This window comes from Balaenoptera musculus, chromosome 19 (assembly GCF_009873245.2).
Source record: "Balaenoptera musculus isolate JJ_BM4_2016_0621 chromosome 19, mBalMus1.pri.v3, whole genome shotgun sequence".
NCBI classification, from domain to species: domain Eukaryota; kingdom Metazoa; phylum Chordata; class Mammalia; order Artiodactyla; family Balaenopteridae; genus Balaenoptera; species Balaenoptera musculus.
Window position 1 is genome coordinate 5200506 of NC_045803.1, and position 26024 is coordinate 5226529.

At 41.8% G+C, this 26024-nt stretch overlaps 1 protein-coding gene and 1 pseudogene across 2 annotated transcripts; one reads left to right on the forward strand and one right to left on the reverse strand.

Moving 5' to 3' along the window:
- Positions 1-26024, forward strand: part of LOC118885142 — a 584965-nt pseudogene that overhangs the window by 356040 nt on the left and 202901 nt on the right.
- Positions 5852-25188, reverse strand: LOC118885094 (zinc finger protein 160-like). 2 transcript variants are annotated; one of them, XM_036833450.1, is made up of 4 exons: positions 25149-25188; positions 18556-18643; positions 13400-13526; positions 5852-7661 (listed from the first exon to the last, which is right to left on the reverse strand). In XM_036833450.1, the coding sequence occupies exons 2-4, from the start codon at positions 18568-18570 to the stop codon at positions 6055-6057; spliced, it is 1749 nt and encodes a 582-aa protein (XP_036689345.1). In that variant the 5' UTR covers positions 18571-18643; positions 25149-25188; the 3' UTR covers positions 5852-6054. The 2 variants fall into 2 exon arrangements, with proteins under 2 accessions (XP_036689345.1, XP_036689346.1); XM_036833451.1 differs by lacking the exon at positions 13400-13526 and having other exon boundaries at positions 25149-25185.

A 26024-nucleotide genomic window follows, 5' to 3' on the forward strand; every position in this document is an offset into this window, starting at 1 on the left:
TATATTTGTAGTTGAATCAAAATTAAATGGACATTCTAATGGAAAGAGGCAATATATGAGAGAAGGAATGAGAGACAATGAGTTCTCACCTATAACCTTGACTTTGGGAGGTTAAGGTGGGCATGAAAAAAGAAAAGGTCATTGAGAATGAACCAGTCACGTTTTTACACGTTTTGCTATGTAACAAGTATTCCTGAATTTTCAATGTCTTACAACAACAAACATTTATTTCTTCCTCGTATGTATCATTATTCACCTCTTGCTTGTTTGTATAATTTGATTCTCTCATTCAGCATAAAATTTCAGTCTATCCAAGACCCTTCTTGCAGTAGAGAAGACAGGGTTATACGAAACAAACAAAAGATTTGAAAGCTTCCATTTAAACTTGAAACGTGCCTTTCTACTCACACCAAATTGGCCCAGGAACTCAAAAAGCCAAGCTTGCATAAAATGGGCAAGGAAGTGCAATCTTCTCAAGTGAAAGGAAGGGTTGCCTAAGTCAAGTGGCCAAGACTGATATCAAAGGGCAGACATGTATGATCTCACAGAAGGGTGATAAATGATTGTAAATAATATTAGTATATATGACAACTGCAGCTTTTCTCAGAAATGATTTTTCCCTCCTTTGTTCACACTAAATAAAACTACTGATTATTAGATAAAATAGGGAATATCACTACAGAACATGCAGACAAGAAAAGGATAGAAATGAACTATTACAAAAACTCTACAAAATAATACTTAAAAGCTAAGATGAAATGGACTGATTCCATGAAACGAGTAACCTAAAACAAATCACCAATGTGAAACAGATTATTTGAATAACTACCTTGAATTACAAAGTAAATTTTAAATTTCAAAATCCCCACTAGCCAAGAAAGAAATCTGCAAGCTGAGATGGTGACTGTGAGATCCTAGATAAACTACTCCATAATATGGCTGTTTCAGTATCTATTTGGTGTAGTCTAGTGGCCTGCTGGGGCCGTGAACTGACACCAGCCTTTCCTTTGACAGCACATCCTAGGTTAACAGCCCAGAGTCACAGGGATATGACTCCTTGGACTGCCCTCGTGACAACCACACTTCCCCATCACCCACGGCCTTCCCCTGGTTCTTCTTTAAATCTGGCTCCCCTTCCCCCACTGAAGCTTAGTAATTCCTATTCTTTCTGGTTTGAATTCACCAATTCCATTTAAACAGCCTATCCATGGACCCTAAAGAAGGTTTACGCCCCAGGTCTGGCGCCATGCTCTCTGCCTAGACCCTACCTGGACTTCTTACATGTTCCCTCCAGCTATACCTTGTAGCTCCTCCAGAATCTGTAATAAACGTCTCCATTTCACTTTCTCTTGCAGTCTTTCGTGGAGTTGTTGCCTAACTTTCAACACTCAGGGGCTCAACTTTACAAAAGGTAATTTAACAAAGTCACAACGATGGCATTCAACAATTCTATCAAATTTATAAAGAATTACCAGTAATTCCATACGATTTCTTTTTTAATTTTTAAACTTTTATTGGAGTATAGTTGATTTACAATGTTGTTTCAGGTGTACAGCAAAGTGAATCAGTTATACATATATCCACTCTTTTTTTTGTTTTTTCAGATTCTTTTCCCATATAGGCCATCAGAGTATAGAGTAGAGTTCCCTGTGCTATACAGCAGGCTATAAAATTTCTTTTTAAGACAAGAAAAGGAGAGAGTACTTGTCAACTCAATTTATAAGGCCAGTATTACTAGGATAAAAAACTAGACAAAGTTAATAGAAAAAAAGAGAAAGTAAACAAAATGACCAATTAAATCCCACAGGAAGATTCCAAAATTCATCATAAAATATTACAAACAGAAATGAATCATAGAAAGAATTCATATTAAAGATAATATAAGTCAGGGAATTCCTTGGCGGTCCAGTGGTTAGGACTCGTCACTTTTGCTGCCGGGGCCCAGGTTCAATCCCTGGTTGGGGAACTAATATCCCGCAAGCCACATGGTACAGCCTAAATAAATAAATAAATAAATAAATAATAATAATCATCAAGGTCACTTATCAAAGAAAAATACATTATTCTTGGTTGGGAACAAATTCTATGTGGAGGATACTGGGTGTCAGTTGACATACCAAAAGTAGCACAAATGTTATTTTCTCTGCAAGATCTTCTGGTTCTGAATGTGAACATATCAATAGGAAAGGGCGGCACAGCTTCCAGACACTTGGGAATGGAGATTCTCTCCTTGTCACAAACTATAATTGGAATTCTGCAGTCTATCTCATTCATCCTTGTAATTTCTTTCACTTCACTGCATGTTTGTTCAACTCCACACACTTGATTTTCAAGCACCTGACCATAGCCAACTCCCACAAGAGAGATTTCATGTCACCATTTTGCCACTCCAGTTTTTTCACTGAACTAAAGCCCTAAAGTACCAGTTTTTCTTCATATTTATAATGCACCTACTTTGTACCTGTCATTGCCTTATGGGCATTATCATGTCACAGAAGTCCCAAAACAACCCACTAATTTACATATCCCATGCTATAAAACAGGAGAAATATATGCGACAGAAAAAATTATCGCTAAGGAAACAATTCAAAACATTTTTTATTACAGTAGAAAACAATGTAACACATTGTGTACTAGCCTAATTTGAAACTCAAATTTTAATAGCATTTAGAAAATTGCTCTTTGAGTACATTGCTTAGTCACATTATCTAATAAACATTTCCAAACATTAATTTTATTAAACCAAGGTAAAAATATCTCTGACAAGTTATCCAAATAGTATTTTACAAGCATTTTCAAGAACCATATTGAACAATGGAATGTATGTGTGCTGCAGGAAAAGAAATGTACGAAAGTATTAGCATGAAGAAAAGCGTGGTTTGCCAAGTCAAGAACTCAGGAATTTCAAGAGTAAGCATTCAGTGTTTGTTTTATTTTGTTTTCTTTTTGGGTGAAGTAGAGAAGAACAGCTTTATTGCTCTGCCAGGCAAAGAGGCCACAGCAGGCTAATGCCCTCAAAACTGTGTGTCCCAACCTGGAGGGGGTAGTGAGTTTTATAGTAATGGTTCAGAGAGGGCGTGATCAGCTCGTGGACATTCTTTTGATTGGTTGGTGGGGAGGTAAGCGGGAGTCAACATCCTCAACCTTCTCCTTCCCACCAGTCTGGGGTGTACATGCTTGTGGGTAGCACACGGTTCATTTCTCCCACCTGGTGGGGGTTTCAGTATCTGGTCTCCGGACTTCCTGAGCCTCAGGTTCTTTTGTGTCTCAGCGCAGAAGGAATTCAGCGAGAGGTAAAGTGACAGGCAAGAAGTAGACTTATTAATATAGGACACTTGTGAGGGATACAAGTGGGTAGGCGAGGGGGCTCTGCCTCAGTGTTTTATTAAAGAGTCTGACTCCATTTTTTCTTTTCTTTTCTCTTTTTCTTTTTTTTTTTGGCTGCACCGTGCGGCTTGTGGGATCTTAGTTCTCCGACCAGGGATTGAACCCAGGCCCACGGCAGTGAGAGCTCGGAGTTCTAACCACCGGACTGCCAGGGAATTCCCCTGACTCCATTTTTTGATGTTTGACTATTGACACCTCTTAATCCTCAGGAAAACCTCTTCTTATTCAGCCTATCTGGACAGACTGATAAAAAAGCCTAAGGGCTCCTTCCTTTGAGAGAAACTGGACATTCAAACCGTAAGCTTATCCTCCACCAAGCCTCACCCAGTAATTAAAATTTCCTCTAACGTTTACTGCTCTCCCTTCAATTCCCAAGAATGAGTCTCATTTCTCATTAAACATAGATGCAAACACCGCCTATTCACATGCAGTGGAAGAGGTGACCAACTTTTCCGACACATCGTTCCTACCACATAATCAGTCCCTAGCAGCCTGTCACTCTCCTCCCATGGCAAGTCCAGACCCTTTATGTCCCTACTGCTCTGCTGACGGTCAGCTGGTAGAGCATTCTGTCCTGTAAGCACAGTGACCTATCCATGCACCCTGAACATAACAAGCATGATGAGTCAAGGCAGTTTTATATTATTCTCTGCTCCTCCCTATTGCTGATTCACAACTATTGAATTTGGTAATTCAGGGGCCTTGTTTTTCCAGGGAACATGGATGTGAATGAACCACACCTAACGAAGTTGGCCCCCTTATGTTACTGATTCCTTCCCAGAGACAATCATCAAAGGCCTGTAATGAAGGCATAAGATCAACAGACTTCAAACTTCAGGTTGAAAGGCATAAATAGTAATGTGGCTTTTTCAATAAAATTCAATTAACAGAATATTTACAGTGAAGATAATTGGCCATTTACACGTTATTCCTCCTGTCATATACATACCATTTCATAATTTTTAACATACTGTGACTTGTAATGATTCTAAGGTACATAACAATCTCACATTAATCCTGGAGAAGTACTTATGCCTAGTATAGATTCTCTGATATGTAGGCTGATTTAAGAATGGCACAAAAAATTTACCTAATTCATTACATTTGTAAGGATTATCCCTCATATGAGTTCTGTGGTGAAACCTCAGGACGCATCGTTTCGTCAAGTTCTTTCCACGTTCAGTAAATCTCTATAGTTTCCGACCTGTATGAATTTTATCATTACGCTAAAGGTGTAGATACCTGATGAAAACTTTTACAACATTCATTACATTTGAAACGTTGCTCTCCAAACTAAATCCTCTATGTTTCAGAAATTTCATCTTTAGGTACAAGCCTTAGCACACACATTAGTTCATGTGGTTCCTCTCACAGATATATATTGAGAAGTCTGGTGAATTGTGCAGCCAGGATAAAGCCTCTGCTCATACATTTGTAGTGTTTCTCTTCAGTGGACTCTCCACTGTTGCCTAATATTTGAACTCAAGGTAAAGATTTTGCCACACTAGTTGCATTAGTAAGGGATAGTTCCAGTACCTTCCCATCTTGTGATCTTTGTGTAAAATCCTTACCACACACATAATATTTGAGTGGTTTCTCTCCAGGATAAATATTCCAATATCTAGTGACAAGTGAGCACTAACTTGAAACTTTGCCACATTTGGTACATCTGTAATGTTCTCCCCAGTATGGATTATCTGATGATTGGCGGGATGTGAGCCCTGAGTAAAGGTTTTGCCCATTCATAGCATTTGTGAGGTAATCTCCAGAATGAATTCTTTGGTGAATGACTTCCTTGTCTAAGGACTGGTCATACTAAACACACCTACCCAGTTTCTCTCCAGAATGATATTTTCAGTGAAGCCTAAGATGTGGACAGCTGCTAAAACCCTTGCTTGAAGTTCGTCATCAATGTGGATTACCTGACAGTAAGATAAGCTTCTAAGCACACTGACGGATTTTTCACACTCATCATATTTGTCAGGCAGCTTTCCAATATGAAACTTCAGTGCACCTTAAGGTATGAATTTTGACTGAAGACTTTGAGAAATTCAATACATTTCTAGAGTTTCTGTCCAGTATACATTATGTGATGGTGAGGCTTTGCCACACTCATGACATGTGCATAGTTTCTCTCCACTATGAATCTCCCATGAATTTAAAGTGTCAATTTTGTTTTGTTTTTTTTTTAAGGATTTTTCAAAAATTTATTTATTTATTTATTTATTTATTTATTTATTTATTTATTTATTTATTTATTTATTTAAGGCTGCATTGGGTCTTCATTGCGGGGGCCACTCTTCGTTGTGGTGCGCAGGCTTCTCATTGCGGTGGCTTCTCTTGTTGCAGAGCATGGGCTCTAGGTGCACAGACTTCAGTAGTTGTGGCACGCGGGCTCAGTAGTTGTGGCTCGCGGGCTCTAGAGCACAGGCTCAGGAGTCGTGGCGCACGGGCTTAGCTGCTCCGCAGCATGTGGGATCTTCCCGGACCAGGGCTCGAACCCGTGTCCCCTGCATCGGCAGGCGGATTCTCAACCACTGCGCCACCAGGGAAGCCCAAAGTGTCAATTTTGAGTGAAGACCTTCCCACATACATCACGTGACTGTGATCCCCCCTTTGTATTTATTACCTGATGTGTAGTGAGAGCTGAGATCTCAGTAAAGGGTCTCAACAGTCTTCACTTCCGCAAGGTTTCGCTTTCGTGTGAACACTCTGATGCTTTGCAAGGTTTCCTTTCCGACTAAAGCAGCTGCCACACTCCTTACACTTGTAAGGCTTCTCTCCAGTATGAACTCTCTGATGAATTACGAGGTTTGAATTCCGATTGAAGACCTTGCCACACTCACTGCATTTGTAAGGTTTCTCTCCAGTGTGAACCCTCCGGTGAATTGCAAGGTATGAATTATAACTAAAGACTCTGCCACATATATCACATTTACATAACTTCTGTCCTGTATGGATGATCTGATGTCTCCTGAGGTTTGAGCTGTGATTAAAGATTTTGCCACAGTCTTTACATTGGTAAGGTTTCTCCCCAGTATGAATTCTCCGATGAACTGCAAGGTATGAATTTTGACCGAAGACTTTGCCACATACGTCACACTTATATGGCTTATCTCCTGAATGGATGATTTGATGTTGTATGAGGTGTGAGCCAAAATAAAAGGTTTTGCCACACTCATTACATTTGTAGTGTTTCTCTCCAGTATGAATTATCTGATGACTGACAAGGGTTGATCTAATACTAAATACCTTACCACACTCATTACATTTGTAAGGTTTCTCTCCAGTATGAATTCTCTGATGACTTGCAAGGTTTCCTTTTTGACTAAAAGCCTTGCCGCACTCATTACATTTGTAAGGTTTCTCTCCAGTATGAATTCTGCGATGTTTTGCAAGGTATGAATTCTGACTAAAGACCTTGCCACATTCATTACATTTGTATGGTTTCTCTCCAGTATGAATTCTCTGATGAACTGCAAGGTATGAACTTTGACTAAACACTTTTTCACATACATCACATTTATATAAGTTCTCTTTTGTATGGATTATCTGATGTCCAGTGAGGTGCAAGCCATGATTAAGGGTTTTGCCACACTCGTTATATTTGTAAGATTTCTCTTCAGTATGAATTGTTCGATGAATTGCAAGGTCTGAATTTCGACTAAAGCCTTTGCAACATACATCACAATTAAATATTTTCTCTTTTGTATGGATCAACTGATGCTGAGTGAGATTTAAGCCCCGATGAAAGGTTTTGCCACACTGGTTACATTTGTAAGGGCTTTCCATGCATGCACTCTGGTCTTGTGTCAGTATTGAAGGATGCATAAAATCATTCTCATGTGAATTAGAAATGGTGGTTTGGACAGTAGAAGTTCCTTGAAGTGGTGAAAATGAGGCACTAATGCTGATACTCTTGTCAGCTTGATTAAATTCATCAATTTTCTCTTCACTTTTGAAAATATGCAGTTCATCCTGAAAGCTTAATGCCAGCCTGTTTTCCATAGGCTTGATTCCTGCAATGCTTCTACCATGCCGATCTCTCTTATCAGTCAGCTTTTTGTTACGTTTTATAGGCATTCCTTTATAATTTCTTTCCTCATCTCTTGGCTGAGACTCAAAGTCATGTATATTTTCCTGGATTTCCCTGAGGTAAAAATGCTTGATTTTATTCCTTTCATGTCTTCCCAATATCAGTGTTTGGAATACTTCTGCTCTATCAGTGTTTGCATTTAGTTGTAATTTCTTGATCACATGTACGTGAGAGATATCTACAAGACATAAAGAACCATAAGTATCCTATTCATCCCAATTCATAAGTAAATAGTTCATGTTAAATACATATTACACCAAAATTAGTACTTACACAAAACAGAGTTATGAAAATTCCCAACCATGATATTAAAACGTTTACAAACACAAAAGGAATGATTCTTTACTAAAGATAAAGTGATCCGAGGTAATTCCACTTAAATTTAGGGCACCCAATTTTCAAACAACCTATGATAAAAACACTCACATTGGAAAAACTTCTGTTAGCTATCAAAGAAAGTGTATTTTTCAACCATGACACCAAAGCACATACCAATTAGCAGTAAACATACTGGTGCCTCGTAACTGAGGAGAAAAGAATATTATACTATACATATATTGTGCATACTTGTTAAATAGAAATGAATGCTAAAAAAACAGACAGTAAATAACTGTAACAGTAAATAATCCAAAACTAACTTATTCAATGAATAATCTCAAGGAGTGGCGGTTTCCAATTGGGAAACAAATATAGCTTAGAGAAAATGGTGAATATGATAAAACAGTATTTTAAAAAACAAAATGTTCTTCTAAAAATGTGTTGTAAAGCTATGTACCCAGGAAGAAGCATAAAACATTCTGAAAGACCACCTTCTGTACATGACAATTAAATATCAATAAATGAAATATTCTCCAGTTATATTAACAGCCATTAAATAGAACAACTCTCTACCTGTTCAGTGCCCTAAAATATCCAGTTCATTGGCTCCAAAATATATGTAATGAAGAGAGAGCAATTTGTGAATTTATTTAACTAGGTTCATGCAACAAATTGCAAAAGAAAGGCATACAATATATAAGGCAAAAAAAGGGACATCATAATAAACATGCCAGAATATTAATATAGCTTTTTTATACAAAAGCCACTTTTGATTCATTAATATAAAAAATGCACTATTTCTGGGAATTCCCTGGCAGTCCAGTGGTTAGAATTCAGCACTTTCACTGCCACGGGCCCAGGTTCCACTCCTGGTTGAGAAAGTAAGATCCCGCAAGCAGCGTGGTGTGGCCAAAAAAACAAACAAACAAACCCCCCCCAAAACCCCCCCACTATTTCAAGCCGTCTAACATTACTAGTTTCTTTTGAAAGGCTTGAGGAAAATTATCAGAATTTTTTAAGTAAGGACAGTGGAATCACAGGTTTATGTACATGACCCCAATTGATGCAGAAAGTAGTGAGAACCATGATGTGAACCTTGACCAATAGACTGAGACAACATATTCTTAAACATGACCGCCCACCCAAGCAGTATAGATTACAAAATACTACAACAAATGTCAGGAGTTGAGAAAGAAAACTTCAAGGGAGATGCAGGAAGTGAGCTGGATAACTGCTAAGGTTATTCAGCCACCCCTCCTGGAAATGGTTTCTGAGCCATCACAGCTACACACAAAATGATTTAGGTTGTGTCATGAGACAGTTGTTCAATATATAAAGAGGCATTATTTTTACAGTGTGAGTGATGTGGAAGGTGGAGGGATGGGTGAAGGAGTGCTGTAGAAATTGGGAAGTTCAGGAGAATAACTTAAATGTGCTAGGAAATAACAATCTTTCCATCCACATCAAGGTGCCATGTAAGGAAAGGTCAGGACTGAGAAAGGGCCTGAGTGGAGCACAGAGTTTTCTAACCATGGGAATTATACTATGAGTATGGGAAGAACTGAAAGAGATTTAAACACTGTAGAAAGAAATTAACTTTAAATCTATTACACTATTTGCTATGTAAGGTATCAAATTCCAACAGCTGTATTTCCATGCACATATTCAATAAAAACATGTATAATATTCAAGGAGATGGTGCAATAATGTTCTTAGCAGAAAGCAGAAGGAAAAACCAGGAGAAGACCACCAGAAGGAGACGGATCAGTCTATTCTGTACACACACATGCAGAACAAAGTAATCAGATCAACACTACTGTAAAGTAGGGAGATCATGATTTCAGAATGAAGATCTCCTGGCTGGGTGAGCAGGGTTTGTATGGGGAAACAAAGATAGCAGAAAGCGTTTGAGAAAGCCTGAGCAATTTCAGGATAGGATCACAATAGTTAAGTAAGCAAAGAAAGAAACAAATGTGACTAAAATATCGATTACATAACATAATTTGGTATATAAAATGTTTATGTTAACACTCCTTGTTATTAAACATGACAGTGTTCTTTTAGCTGGCCTCTCTAAATACTGAAAATCATATCATTAAATTTCTTAACACAAACTCTGCAAAGAAAAACAAAACCGTGAGGAGTGATGTCAGCAGAACAGTAAACCACAGGCACTCATTAGAGCCATGAGGAAGCCAAGTTAAAAACAATAAACAAAAAAGAATTTGGGAAAACTCTACAAACCAGTAAGAAAAGTGGCAGCACCCAGGCAATTGCCTATCCTGAAAACGCTAAACCGAAAAATGCAGGAAAGTTCATGACAATTTCCTGGCCTGCGACTCCCCTCCTCCTTCTTACATTGCATTGAGATTGAGCTGGAAGGAGCCTCCCAATTACCAGAGGTGTCCTCACGGGGAAACGCTAAAAACATGACAAAAACACTCAGTAAACTAGAAATAGGAAAAGATGACCTCAACATAGTAAAGGACATGTATTAAAAGCCCACAGCTAACATCATACTCAATGGGGAATGACTTAAAGCTTTTCCTCTAAGATCAAGAAAAAGACAAGGACACTTGCACTCAGTATTTCTAAAAAAAAATTACTGGAATTCCTAGCAAGTACACGTAGGTAGCAGAAAAAGACATAAAAACAACAATTCCAATAGCAAAAAGAAGCAAAACTATCTCTTTTGACAAATGAAATGATCTGGTAAGTAAAAAACCCTGGGGAATTCCCTGGTGGTCCAGTGGTTAGGACTCCATGCTTCCTCTGCTGGAGGCCTGGGTTCGATCCCTGGTATGGGAACTAAGATCCCACAAGCCGTGCAACACGGCAAAAAAATAAATAAATAAAAATAAAAATAAATAAATAAAAATCTGTGAAGATTCTTAAAAAAAAATTGATAGAAATAATGAACTCAGAAAGATGACAATATATAAAATTGACAAACAAAAATCAATACTGTTTCTATACATTGACAATAAAAAATCAAGAAGGAAATTCAGAAAACAATTCCATTTACAACACCATCAAAAAAATAAAGTACTTGTCAAAACTTTACAGAAGGGAAAGATATATGCACTATAAACTAAAAACACAGCTGAAAAATATTTGAAAAGACACAAATTAATGCAAAGATATCCCAAGTTCATGGATTAGAAGTAAATATTGTCAGTATGTAAATACTACCCTAAGTGATCAACAGATTCAATGCAATCCCTAATAAAATCCCAATAGTGTGTCTCGAAGAAACAGATAAATCCATCCTAAGATTCAAATGCAATCTCAAAAGACACTCAATAGCAAAACCAAGGTTGAAAAGAATGAAGTTGGAGGTTTCACAATTATTTCAAAATTCTTAGAAACCTAAACTAACCAAAGCAGTATGGTACTAGCATAAAGACAGAGAGAGACCAGCGGCATACAACAGAGACATGAGAAATAAACTCTTGTGTACGTGGTCAAATGATGTTCCACAGGAATATCAGGACCACTCAATGGGGGAAGGGCAGTCCATTAAACAAAACGAATTATGGTTCAGATTGAAGGTATCACTCCACTTCATAAGTTCTCTGATTTAGATGTTTCAAAATTAGCTGTTGATGTTGAAAGAACAATAGCACACAGGTGACCCCAAAATGGTGTCAACAACAGTTTACACGACAGCCTCACAAATAGGAGGATGTGAACTTGGGCAATGTTATCCTGAGGAGAAATTCCTCTTCACCATTTACTGAGGGTGAAAGAGGATGGTCATAGTACATGTGAACACCACTATCACAGTGCCCTTGAGACAGGCTTTTGTGACATTGCTCAAAACCAGAAAAAAACCTGGAAAGATTTATCAGCCAGGCTCTGGTGATACTTTCTATTTCATATCATAGAATATGCAGACCACTTCACTATAGCTTTAAGTGGTGATTTTCTATATGGCAGGAAAATATTACAATATATGAGGGATACTATTCTCATTCAAAATTATCTGTCACCCAGTAAACCCACTCTATAGAAAGTCCACCAGAAGTTGTTGATTAACAAAGGGTGGATTATCACACCAAAGATTCTGGATAAAATTTCAGAGCCTAGTTCTATGTATTTCATAAACAAGTTTCAGAGGCAAAATCACACAAACTTAGGAGAGTATGAAATCAGGAAGAGAATACATTCCCAGACTAGGTAGAGCAGTAGAGGAGTGAAAAAAATATGAGATATGTGCGTCAGACATCACAGAACCTTCAGATGGAACCATGTGCTCTAGCCACAGATGCCAAACTAAGAGCCTGAAAGACAGATATATGCTCCTCAGTAGGACTGGGGATCAAAGAGGTGATCTCTCTGTCCACTGTCCTTAGTTTTCCTAAGTAATAATTACGGAAGATAGAATGCACCTCCCTGTTACACACAAGCCTGAAGAATGTGGCCAAAGCAGAACAGAAGAAATGCACGGGGGATCTAAACAGGCAGACGGGGCTTGAGACAGCTCCATGCAGGTTATGAGGTGCCACATGGAATCAAAGAGCAGCCAGTGTCTCCCATGTTCTGATGAGGTCTCCTAAAAACATCCAATGGGGATGGAACTGGGAAAGGTTCCGGGATTGGAGCCTGAAGGCATCAGCTCTTATCTATGTGGACTGAGAACTGAGCATCCAATGGAATGAAGTTGAGAAGGAGAGATGAGGGGGCAAGAGGCCCCTTTGAAAAAGTCCACCTCATGCTCTGCTAAGTCAAGCAACAGGAGCTCACAGAAGCCAGATGGCAGAGTGTTGTAGATCGTGATAAAGACCTTGCCTCGGTCTCTGTAGGAGCTGCAGCACCACTGGAGGGTGAAAGAACACATTTCACATGCGGAAGGAAAGAGGGAAAAGTTACGGAGAAGAAAAATTTCCTCTGAGAGTTCAAATAACAAGTAAATTTTTGTATTCCCACAGAACTCTCTGATGAGGGGAAGGTCTCCAAACACTATTAATAATGAGGCTTCCCCTCGGCCCTTCTGAGATCTGACCTGTGTTCACACTTTGATACATCCCCAGAGGTATTCAGATCACTCTTCACAGCCCAGGGCTCTCTCTCATTACAAAGTGGGTAAAATATTCAGATAAGAAACAGCAATTCCTCCACATAAGAGGAAGGAAACATGATTTGCTGTGGCTTTTCCAGAATCCTGGTCTCTTGCTCAACTGAGAATTGAGGTGACTACAGATGGAAACAGAAAAATATTTCGAAAAACTGACCTGCTCTTTACCTCCTGAATACACAGGGAACAGTATAATGTGCAGAAACGTAGCTCTTTTCCTAAAACTTCTAAATCAAATGCACAGGGGTAGGAAACAGGAAAATGGGTATATTAAAAGTTTCCCATTGAGCTTTACACATATGTAAGCTCTGGAACAACTCCTGATGTATCATGAAGTGGGCAGGTCATCACAGGAAAAGGTAGATTTAAACTCCTGATGCTGCATCCTGAAGCTTTCCATTTCTGAATCAACAAGGATTTCAGATCAGTCAAGCAAAACAGGGGCTCCCAGGAGGCACACAATGGAAAATGCAAAGATACTTAAGAGCAGATCCCAACTTCTGGAGGGAAGTTATCCTCACCCAGGGAGACCAGGTTCCTGTAGGTCTCCAGCATCACGTCCCTGTACAAGGCCCTCTGAGCAGGGTCCAGGCATTCCCACTCCTCCTGAGAGAATGTGATGGCCACATCCTTGAAGGTCAACTGTGCCTGAAATGAAAACACATTTCACCAAGGGGCCATGAGGAGAATTCTTATTTTCACACAAAATGAGAAGAGGTGAAAAGATCAAGTTGAAGTATGTATTCTGACAGATCCATATAAAGATATCTGGGGAAATTATGGGTCTCTAATTTTAATTTCTTATGCTTTTTCATAGAGATTATGATAACCTGTAATCAATGTGTATTTTTCATTTTTGTGGACAATACATGAAATACATATAAATAAAATTCAACAGTGAGTTCTCTATCCAGAAGTGTTAGATTATGTCTTACACACCGAGTGCTATTCAAAATCTAGATGAACTACACTATGAGTGGTGGCTTTAGAGATGACAAAGTCCACAGTGCTTTAAAAAAAAAATCAAAATCTTAAATTACAATGACGATAATAACAGCAATGACTAAAGGTGTTTGAATACTTCACAGATGCTAAGCATTACTCTAAATGCTTTACAGATATGAACTTTTTAGTCAACATTGTAGCTCAGTAGAGAAAGATCTGTTCCCATCCTGCAGAGGAGAAAACTGTCAGAGACATTTGAAGAAACTCAACTTAGTTCAAGCTAAGAAATGACACAGCAAGCAGCTGAATTAAGGTGGATGCAGTCTTGAACTGAAGATAAAGAAGCAAAAACTGAAGTAACAGAAGAGCATTGGAAGCACATTGCCAGAGAATTCTCCCAGAAAACTTGAAAGAAGTTGAACAACATGAAAGGCAGTAAAAGGTCATTATAGATGTAGGCACATGCGCGCGCACACACACACACATACAACATGTTAGTAATCTTTTTTTTTCTTTAATTAATTAATTTATTTATTTATTTTTGGCTGTGTTGGGTCTTCGTTTCTGTGCGAGGGCTTTCTCTAGTTGTGGCAAGCGGGGGCCACTCTTCATTGCGGTTCACGGGCCTCTCACTATCGCGGCCTGTCTTGTTGCAGAGCACAGGCTCCAGACGCACAGGCTCAGTAGTTGTGGCTCACGGGCCTAGTTGCTCTGCGGCATGTGGGATCTTCCCAGACCAGGGCTCGAACCCGTGTCCCCTGCATTAGCAGGCGGATTCTCAACCACTGCGCCACCAGGGAAGCCCCATGTTAGTAATCTTACTAGTATTTGAACCATTAACAGGATAGTGTAGGAAAAATTCAAGGCCATGTAATATATTTTTGATGTAATTTCAACTGCAATGCAGTACATAGATATAAAATTATGATGTCTTTTATCAAAACCATGGACTTGCACATCCATGATCTCATGGACACACATGTAAATGCACAAATAACTGAAACGAGAGAAGTTGTCTCTGGATATATTATTGCATGATTTTTTTCATCATCATTTTTATTTATGTGAATTTCAGCAACTTTGGAACAATGAAAAAGTATCAACTGTACTAAATGGTACTAACATGAAAAAAATAGGATCCTTTAACTGCAATGTCTGTTGAATACCCATACATAAATACAATTTAAACCACAAAATTGACATAGGTAGGTATTAACAAATGCAAAGCAGAGTTTATTTCTGTATTTCACACATAAAACACTGACTCAAAATTAGAAAAGTTATTACCATTATACACTAATTTAAGAGATTAAGAAAAAAATTATCACAATAGTAAAGTTAAAAACTACTTGGAGAATTAAATATCATGACTAAAAAGAATATGGAAAAAAGCATATTGTAATTAAGGAAGAATATTTCACCAAACGTCATGATTAGAAGGAAACTTAACGCATTCCCTCTGGAGTTACAGTGGAGTGAAGGGGGCTGGCCAGGGCGCCTGCCTTTCACCACTACACAGGGTGCCTGAGCAGGGACCACTAGAGGAAGTAACAGGAGGAAAACAAAGAACAAGAACAAGAAACACAGAGAGAGTGTGTCAGAGAGCTGGAACTGCGAACATTCACAAATCTAAGGACACAGAAATCTAAGAACAGAGAAAGGATGTGAAAAGACAGTCCAACCTAAAGATAGCAGGGGTGACTATATTACATCAGAAAAAATAAAGACAAAAACTGACACAAGAGACAAAGGATATTATATAATAAAACAGTCAATTCACCAGGAAGATATAACAATTATAAATATATATACATCTAACATTAGAGCTTGACCAAATAGGAAGCAAACAACAGAGATAGACAACAGCAAAATGTCAGTATGAGACTTCAATACTCTAGTCATGGAAACAACTTATAAGGAAAGAGAACTTGAACTACACTAAATAACAATTGTACCTAAAAGACATGTACAGAACACTCCACCCAACACCAAAAAACATCCTTCTCAAGCAAACATGAAACATTCTCCATGACAGACCACAAAACATCTTAGGCCACAAAACAAATCTTAACACATTTAAGGAGACTGAGATCTAAAAAGTATCTTCTCTAACCACAATGAAATGAAACTTGAAATAATGAACAGAGGGAAAACAGGAAAACCCCCAAAATGTACAAATTAAACAGCTGATTCTTAAAGAAGCGATGGCCCGGGCTTCCCTGGTGGCTCGGTGGTTACGAATCCGCCTGCCAACACAGGGGACACAGGTTCGAGCCCTGGTCCGGGAAGATCCCACATGCCGCGGAGCAACTAAGCCCGTGCACCACAACTACAGAGCCCCAGCGCCACAACTACTGAAGCCCACGTGCCTAGAGCCCGTGCTCCACAACAAGAGAAGTCACCGCAATGAGAAGCCCGCGCACCACAACAAAGAGTAGCCCCTGCTCACCACAACTAGAGAAAGCCCACATGCAGCAATGAAGACCCAACACAGCCAAAAGTAAAATAAATAAATTTATTTTTTAAAAAAAGAAGCAATGGGTCAAAGAAGAAATCACAAGGAAATTGTAAAAATATCTGAAAGAAAATAAAAACACAATATACCAAAATTTATAACAGGCAGTCAATACCATAGTAAAAGGGAAGTCTGCAATGCTAAATGCTTACAACAAAAAAGGGGAAAGATGCAAACCCTGTACTGCTGTTCAAGAATGTACTGAGAGTCCTAGCCAGAGCCATTAGACAAGAAAAAGAAATCAAAGTTACACAAATTGAAAAAGAAGTAAAATTACCTTTTTCTCTAGGTGACAAGGTTTTACATGTGCAAACCAAAAAGGCTCCATGAGAAAACTACCACTTCAAAAAACAACTTCAAGGACTTCCTGGTTGGTCCAGTGGTAAAGAATCCACCTTCCAAGGCAGGGGACTTGGGTTCAATCCCTGGTCAGGGAACTAAGATCCCATATGCCACAGGGCAACTAAGCCTGCGCGCCTCAACGAAAGAGCCTGTGTGCCGCAAACTACAGAGCCCACGCACTCTGGAACCCGTGTGCCACAACTAGAGAGAGAGAAAAAAAAACCCTGCATGCCACAACTAGAGAGAGAAGCCCATGCACCACAACGAAGAGCATGTGCCTCAACGAAAGACCCTGCACGCCACAACGAAAGATGCCGCACGCCTCAATGAAGATCCCAAGTGCCACAACACCTGACACAGCCAAAAAAACAAAACAAAACAAAACAAAGAAAAAACAACTTTGGAAAAATTGCAGCAGGGAATTCCGCAGCAGTCCAGTGGTTAAGACTCTGTACTTTCACTGCCATGGCCCTGCGTTCAAAACCTGGTGGAGGAACTAAGATCCCACAAACCGCAAGGCATGGCCAAAAAAAGAGAAAGGAAAAAAAAAATCAGCACACAAAACTCAGTTGCCTTGCTATACACAATGAACAAATTCAAAAGAAAGTTAGAAAACAATACTATTTACTATAGCATCAAGAGACAGACTAGGAAAAAATTACCCAAGGAGGTGAAAGACTTGCACACTGAAAACTACTAAATGTTGCTAAAAGAAATCCAAGGATATACAAATAAATAAAAAGACACCCTGTATTCACGAATTGGAAGAATTAATATTCTTAAAATGACTTTATTACTGAAAGTGTTCTACAGATTCAATGGAATCCCTGTCAAAATTTCAAAGGCAATTTTTGCAGTTAAAAAAAAAAAAATCTTACTAAAATTCATAGGGAATCTCAAGGGGCCCCAAACAGCCAAAATACTCTTGAAAAAGAAGATGGACATCATTTTCAGATTTCAAAACATACTACAAAGTAATCAAGATGATGTGGTACTGGTATAAGCACAGACACATAACCCAGTGGAAGAGATTAGAATACCAGAAATAATCCAGTGAATATATATACAAAATGTACAGACAAGGGTGCAAAGACTACACAAAGGAGAAAGGACAGTCTCAATAACCAATGATGCTGAGCAACTATATACATACCAGCAAAAGACTGAAGACGGAACCTTACTTGCATCAAAGGTAAAAACTTCTGTATCACAGGATACAAGCCACAGAGTGAAAAGACAACCTCTGAGGAATGCAGGTGATGAAAGTGATTTAAAGAATTTCCCACTGTCAGAGATTTAGGTTGATTTCATAGTTCAAACTCAAGAACGGAATAAAACATTCCCTGGTGATCCAATGGTTAGCGCTTGGCGCGTTCACTGCAGTGGGCCAGGGTTCAATCCCTGGTCGGGGAACCAAGTTCCCACAAGCCTTTGTGGGGCATGGCAAAAAAAAAAAAAAAAGTTAAAAAGACAGAACAAATTACCTCTCATTGGTCTGTTTTCCAGATTTTACCAGATACTGTGCACATTAATGTCCAGCTTCTTTATCCTGCTTGACAGACAGCAGACAGTGCATCCTGATGGGGCCCTAAGCAATCCCTGCTGCCCAGTAGCACTGACACCACGTCTCCAGTCCATGGGTGTGAAGCCCAGCCCAGGACTACACCCAGCGGAGCCTCTTCACAAATTCCAGGTCACTGGGTCATGGGGAGACGGGATCTAAGTGGAGATGACAGGCCCTGAGGCAAGGACCCGGGTGACTGTGACGGTACAGGTGTCAGGCAGGATACTTCAGAGTCAGACAAGATCAGCGAGTCCAAAGAAGGGCATTTCAGGAAGGACAGACAGAAGAAACAACTGAGAATATGACTTTACCTGAGAAAGAGCCATTTCTGACTCCTGTTCTTTCCTCTCCCTCCTTTTCAGGGCTTCTTTCTCAGACAAGAGTCTTTAGAGGTCGATCCTGAAAGTGGAAAACATGCTGTTCAATGCTTGGAATCAACATACCCCCTTCCTGAGTCACCACCACACACACAGGGAAGACCTCAGCATGTGGAACAGACAGTCCCCTGCTGCCCACTGTCCCAGGAGGGGCTCAGGACAGTAAACTCCCACACAGAGACCAACAAGGGAGTTTCCCCACACTTTCCTTCAGATCAGGCTCCCCTCCTGGTGAGGCCCTCAAGTACACAGCAGCAGCGGGCACCTCAGCTGGACCCGACGACCCCCTGCAGGTCACAGACCAGCCCTGATCCATCCCCACGCAGAGCAGAGCCCCTCAGCCTCAGCCCAGATCTCAGCCCTCAGGAACGGGGGGACCCAGAGTCACGATGCTCAGTGAGGGATCCAGATTGGAATATTCTCGGGAACCTTAACTATTGTTAAGGTTGGACCCCCACACTGACAGTATGAAGAGGAATCCCTGGTCAGAGGGTACAAAACACGTATATACAAAATTCTTCATCGATCTGAGGAAAGGCCTGAGTTGAGCGGCACTAAGAGGAGGCAAGCCCAGCACACCCTCCCACTTGCTTTTCATTTTCCAGGTTTACTGAGGCATAACAGATGTATAACAATGGTGTGCATATGAGGCGTCCAGTGTGATTATTAGACAGATGTATACACTGTGTAATATTCACAATAGAGTGCTTTACATGTCCATCAACTCACAACGACCATTTTATTTCTGTGTGCTAAGAACAGTCAAGTATTATTCTCTCAGCAAATACCAGGTATAGAGAAACACAGTATGATTAACGATAGTCAGCACGATGAACATTAGATGAACACGTTGCAAATATTTACCTAAATATAATGATTTCATTTCCTTTGGATATCTAGACAGAGGAATCTCTAAATTGTTTTCCGTAATAGCCATACCATTTACATTCCCACCAATGAAGCACAAGCGTTCCCTATTCTGTGTGTGTGTGTGTGTGTGTGTGTGTGTGCGCGCGCTTTGAGACAGGTAGGGAGAGGACCGTAGAGGAACCAGCACTGGCCTGGCAGCAAGAAAGCAGCGGCTACACCTTCCCAAGAATGTGCCTCTGTACTACTGATCACTGTGGTGCTGCTGGCCCTCTGATTCTTGGAACAATCTCTCCCTACATTAAAGAACTTAATGGCCCCTCTCAGGTTCTGTCCACAGAAACATACCTAGCAAAATCTCCCTAATGAAAACCTTCTGCCATTTGAAGCTTACTACTCATAATTTCCCTTCTGGACTCAACTGAACTTACAAACTTTCATGGGGTCCAACACAGTCTCGATAAAACCCATAATGATCAACTCATCGTGCTAGAAAATACCAGAAAACATGCCAAACTCTAATAAATCATGCCAGAGGGAAAAATACATATAAGACACCCAAGGAACCGGTAGATGTAAAATACCATATTTTCATTCACAGTAACCACAGCCCAAACATTGTCATCTTCAAAACCTACATATAAAAGAAAGATGTTTCCAACTATGCACATCCCCCAGTGAGACCCAAACATCCCCCAAGGCAACACTCCAATTCCCCTTTTGTATGTTTCACAGTGCAACTGAAAATTTCTTTATCTGCGACACAAAATACTAAAAAGTAGCAAAGGTAAACAACAAAATGACCTCCATATTAGTCTAAAAACTGCACAGTGATTTCTCTCTTTCTCTCTCTCTTTTTTTTTTCTGGAGCAGGAAGGATTTATTACTTGCAGCAAGTAAGGAGAACACCAGAGATCTTTCCCAAAGCAGTGTCCCTGCACAATGATTCTTACCTCCCAGAATACCCAACACAAGCACTTGCGGAGTGGACGCTGTAGGGCACCCTCTAGCTCCATCGCCTGAGGACAAGGCACCCACCCTCCTGCACCCAAGAATCCCTGTGGGCTCAGCTCAGGCCATACTTCTAACATCGGAGGAAAATGATTTTCTGTGCCTAAAACCACTGCCTTCATTCCTCCTCACGTATGGCCATGAAATACCAGATTAAACCAATGCATGGAAACCTCAGTCTCAGCAGCTAGGTCCCAGGGAACCTGAGCTAAGACACGATGGCACCTCAAACCATGCAATGCACCCCACAACTACCCATAAACCCAATTCCAGGTGCTCCAGCCAGAACTGAGACATTACTTGCCAGGAGCTCCACACACCCCTTGAGCCCACAAGGGACAAATGCACACACCATTCACTGGGCTCATCTTGAAGCCCACACTTGCTGCCATATCCCTCCTGCAGGCTCTCCTCCAATTTTCCCACTGTTCTGCCTCTCCTCCTTGCACTCATGGGCAAACAGGGCTAAAGGACAACAGTACCTCTCAGGAAAGCCATCGCAACAGGAATACACACAAGCTGCCACTGAAAGGACACTGGGCATTCAATATGCAGGTCAACAAAGTTGGCCCTCCTGGGAAAACTTACGAGAAAGTAAGAATGTTACAGAGTCCAGTTACAAAGGACATTTGAATTCAGTGAGGGAGACTCAAAGACAGGCGGTCCCCAGATTTCTTGTCTCCAAGACAGATGGTCCCCAAGTTTCTTCTCTCCTGTTCTCCCAGCTCACAGGTAATTAAAGGATACCCTAACTCTTTGAGGGAAGTCTCCTTCATTCCCCCTTAGGTTCTGGACCTTGGCCCCCAGTTACCACAGTGAAATCACTATCCCTGACTCTGAGCAGTTGAACTGCTGGGAGTCAAGGCACCTGACCAAGGAGGCAACTGGTCCCTGTATGTGCACAGCCTGGAACAACTGGGGGCTACAGCAGAGCAGTGACACAGCACACTGAACATGGGGACACCTCAGCACACTACATGAGGACATCAGTTCTGTAGGGCTTTGTTAGCACTCCCTGCATCTTTTTGCTCTTATTTTGAGTAATTAAGCAGCCACATGGGGTAATAATCAATTAGAGTTGAAACGTCCAGAACAAACGTAGGAACCATCCTCATCACCTACCCTGTTCCCCTGGTCTCCCCTGAGGATTATTCAGCCCAACCCACAGCCCCAGCCACTAAACACACCCCCACTAAACACAGCCCCAGAGGGAGTACTGCCGCCATCCAGGGAAGAAGAGGAACACTGTGCCTCCTTCAATGAACGCCAAAGGAGGAAGACTGCAAATAATCAACGGGGAGGGCCATTTCTGTGGAAGGTGATTGATGCAGAGGCAATAAAATGTGACGCAGATAGTCAGGAGGAGGTGGGGAGCCCTCTCTGAGCCTAGAGCTGAAGGGAGACAAAGGGCCTGAGCCACAGCGACTTCAAGGCAAAAGGTAAGAACAGGAACTATATGTCAGACAGAAATCGTTTTGGTGTTTGGGAAACAGACAAAAGGTGAATGTGCCCGGGGCAGAGTGAACCATGAGAAAGGGTCAGCTCCCAGGATGAGGCTGGAGACACCGGCAGGGCCCTGAGGAGGACACAGGGCTGAGGAGCCACAGTGAGGAGCTGGGATTTGTCCTGAGGGCAAATAAGAGCCAGTGCAGGTCTGAGTGCCAGAACTGGCATAAACTCTCCTCAGATTTACTTAATGCAGAGAAATATTTCTGACTACGGTCACTTCTACTCCGACCCTGTGGGAAGACAGGGACCCATATACAATTCTAAATAAAACTAGACACTCTCTCGAAAAAGAAGACACACACAGACACACACCCAATTTGGCCAATCACTTCAGGGTCAGTGTTACTCTGACTGAGAGTTTCTGGTCTAGTCTCTCATCTCCATGTTACAAGTGGGCGCCCTGAGGCCCAGAGGGGAGACTTTTCTGAGAAAGTCCTGGTTGAGTGAACAGAATCAGGGGTAACTGAATTCTGAAATGAGATCCTGAGGGGTCGGTGGGCAGAGCCTGTCCTTATCGCCTGTCCCATTTAAAACACCATCTTTCAGGTGCCTGATCAAAGGAAACTTCTCTTTCAAGGTCTGATCACACTGACACCAAACAGGTAATTCTCCTTTTCCAGAAAAATCACAGTAAAATCATTTAAAAATAAAAATTGAAAAAGCATAGTTGCTGGTGCATAAAATATTGCAAGCGTTCAGCTTAGAAACAAGATCTGAGCAAACTTCTTCATCATGAATAGAGGAATAAAAGGGGAAAAAAATATTAGACTAACTGGTTAAACTAGGTTTTGACTGTTAATATAAAAGATCACTGACATATCTACCAAGTACTCATCAAAAGAGTCTAAAATTATTTACTAGTTACCAAAGAACTTTACCAGTATATAAAGATAAAGCAGGGGAAGAACTCAGGTGTCAATTATATCTGAATCAATAAAAAGAAATAATTTGTGAATTTTTTAAATCTAAAGATCCTGCTGTCAATGTTTTTAAAAAATTGAGGAGTTATCATATTTAGAAAAGAATCACATGAGTAGAATACATAAGGCTACCAAACTTATTTCACAAGTTAATAATTATTTGCAGGAAATTAGATATCTAATGCACTAAGATATATGCAAAGTTAAAAAAAAAGACATAAATGTAAAGAAACCAGAGAGAAAAAAGTAAGTCCATTAAACAAAATTTTTAATGTTTCTTTAAAGAAGCACCATGTAGTGAGAGTCAGTCATTTCCTGCCCCACTAGTCTCTCCCCTGTCCTCTACCCCACGCCAGGAAGTGGAAGAGGGTGACCCACAACTGTCTGAGTCAACTCACTGCCCCTTGGCTGAAGAGGGATTGCAAAGGGAAGTTTTCTTGTCATACAAACAATTACAAAATGCACAAACCTTACAGTTTTGCAATACAAATCCTCACCTGTATAATTTAAGCAAGCAAATGTATTAGCGTCTAAAGCCAGAAATCAGTATACCATAACTTAATCGTCCAAATCCAATCAACTCACCCCCAACCTGGACCCAGTTTGCCCCCTACCTGCACTACTATGTGTTTCCATTTTATTGTCTGTCTATTTCTTTTTTTAAAAATTTTATTTATTTATTTATTTTTATTTTTGGCTGTGTTGGGTCTTCGTTTCTGTGTGAGGGCTTTCTCTAGTTGTGGCAAGCGGGGGCCACTCTTCATCGCGGTGCGCGGGCCTCTCACTGTCGCGGCCTCTCTTGTTGCGGAGCACAGGCTCCAGCCGCGCAGGCTCAGTAGTCGTGGCTCACGGGCCTAGCTGCTCCGCGGCATGTGGGATCTTCCCAGACCAGGGCTCGAACCCGTGTCCCCTGCATTGGCAGGCAGATTCTCAACCACTGCGCCACCAGGGAAGCCCGTCTATTTCTTTCCCTGTTTCCTTCTCCTTCTTTTTGATCTTATCTACTCTCCTGGTGCTCCTGCTGGCCTATCCATACATTTCTGCCTCTTTCTTCCCCCACCTCTGCTCCCTCTCTGCCCGGCCCGTTACACCCCTTCTGTCCCTGTTACTCCCCCTTCCTCCCCACTCTCGGGCACCCCAGGTGGCTGTGCTTGCTTCCTGCTCTCTCTCTTCCTCTGCTCTGCTAGCCACAAGTTGTCTTCTGTTTCTCTCCCAGGACCAGGACGCTCTGAAGGCCACGGTTCCACCTTTTATCCTGTCCCAGACTTTCTGTGCAGTGCCTCACCACTGCCGCTCTCCCTACTACCACTGATCCAGGGCAGCTGTCCCTATGTTGCTCTCCAATCCCTGGAGATCCGGCTTTTTCATTTACTTCTCGATTTTATTCACCTGCTATTTTCAAGGCTTACTTAGTCGCTTTCATTTCACTGTCTCTTTGTAAGCTCCTCAGCCATCCTCTGCGTCTCCATCCGTTCTCCCTCATTCTTTCCACCCTGTCAGCTTTCCTATTTCTCTCTCAGTCGCTCTGTCTCTGCTTCTCCTGGTCCCCCTCGCCCACATGTTTACAGAGACGGAGACGGAATAACATGCCGCGTACCGGAAGAGACCATTCTCCAGCGGGGTGGAATTTCAGACGGAACAACACTGGGTGTCACACGCCTGGCCCAGGTCACTCCCCGCCCCCCACGCCGGGCGAGGGGAAGGGCTGACTACGAAGGGGAGGCCGAGGGAGCCGAAGGACCGGCCTGAGAAGACGCGAGGACAGACGGGCTGGGAGGGAGGGAGGGGGTCTCAGGAGAGGGGCGGGCTCTGCAGAACCCCAGGACCGGGGAGAGGACGCGGCCTGTCCGGGAGCGGGGCGGCCGGCGCTGCCCTCCAGGGGCCGAGAGGGCGAGGCTGGGGGGCGCGAATCCACCTCGCGGAAGGGGACGTTACAGGGGGCGGGAAGGGGCGGAGGCAGTAATGGATTTTAAGCAGGAAAATGTCGCGAATGGAGGTGTCTACCTGGACCGAAGGCAGAAAAGCCAAGGGCACCGGGACCCGCCTCAGAGCGAATTCAAACCCAAAGGAAAACATGCCCGACCTGTAACGGCGACGTCTGGATTTACTGGGAGCGTAGGGCCGGGTGCTGGGATTTACGGTCCTTGGTGACCCCCACACTCTGAGGATGGAGAAAGGGGGGCCGCGCGGCACAGATTCACACTAGAAAAGAAAACTTACTCTCAGCAGGGTGACCTTCTCTCCGCGCTGTCCGCTTCCGCTTCCGTTATTAACGGCGCGCGCTCGGAGTTAGAAGCAGGGCTTCTGGGGGCGGGGCTTGGGCGGAGCGCTAGCGGCGAGGGGCGGGGCGAGGAGGGAGCCCCTGTCAGTCCAGGGAGCGCCGGCAGGCGGAGCAAGAGGCGGCGAGGGGTAGGTTGGTCCCTGCAGCTTGAAACTGCTTGTTTTAATTTACTGTTTGCTACAGTTTTAAGGCAAAAGCTTACCGTTGCTTGGGCCAGTTATATCGGAAACTAAGATGTTTCCTCCTAACGAGTCGAGAATGGTTTCAATAAAAAGCTGTTTTTGCCAGCAGTTTGCTGGCGTGTCTAAGTGAATTGAAAATGTAAATGAGATAAAAGGTTCCACGTAGGGCTTCCCTGGTTGCTCGGTGGTGAAGAATCCGCCTTACAATGCAGGGGACTTGGGTTCAAGCCCTGGTCTGGGTAGATCCCACAGGCCGCAGAGCAACTAAGTCTATGTGTCACAGCTGCTGAGCCTTTGCTCTAGAGCCCGCGAGCCACCACTACTGAGCCCATGTGCCTACTGAAGCCCACGTGCCTAGAGCCCGTGCTCCACCAACAAGAGAAGCCACCGCAACGAGAAGCCACGCACCGCAATGAAGAGTAACCCCCGCTCCCCGCAACTAGAGAAAGCCCTTGAGCAGTAACAAAGACCCAACGCAGCCATAAATTAATTAATTAATTAATTAAATAAATAAAAAACACACTTGCTACATTCCGCTTCCTGATGCACACAGATCTCATGGTGCAATATGACTGTTAGAAATACTTGTGAAATACTGTTCAGATGAATTGCCTAGGATATTTTCCACTTGTT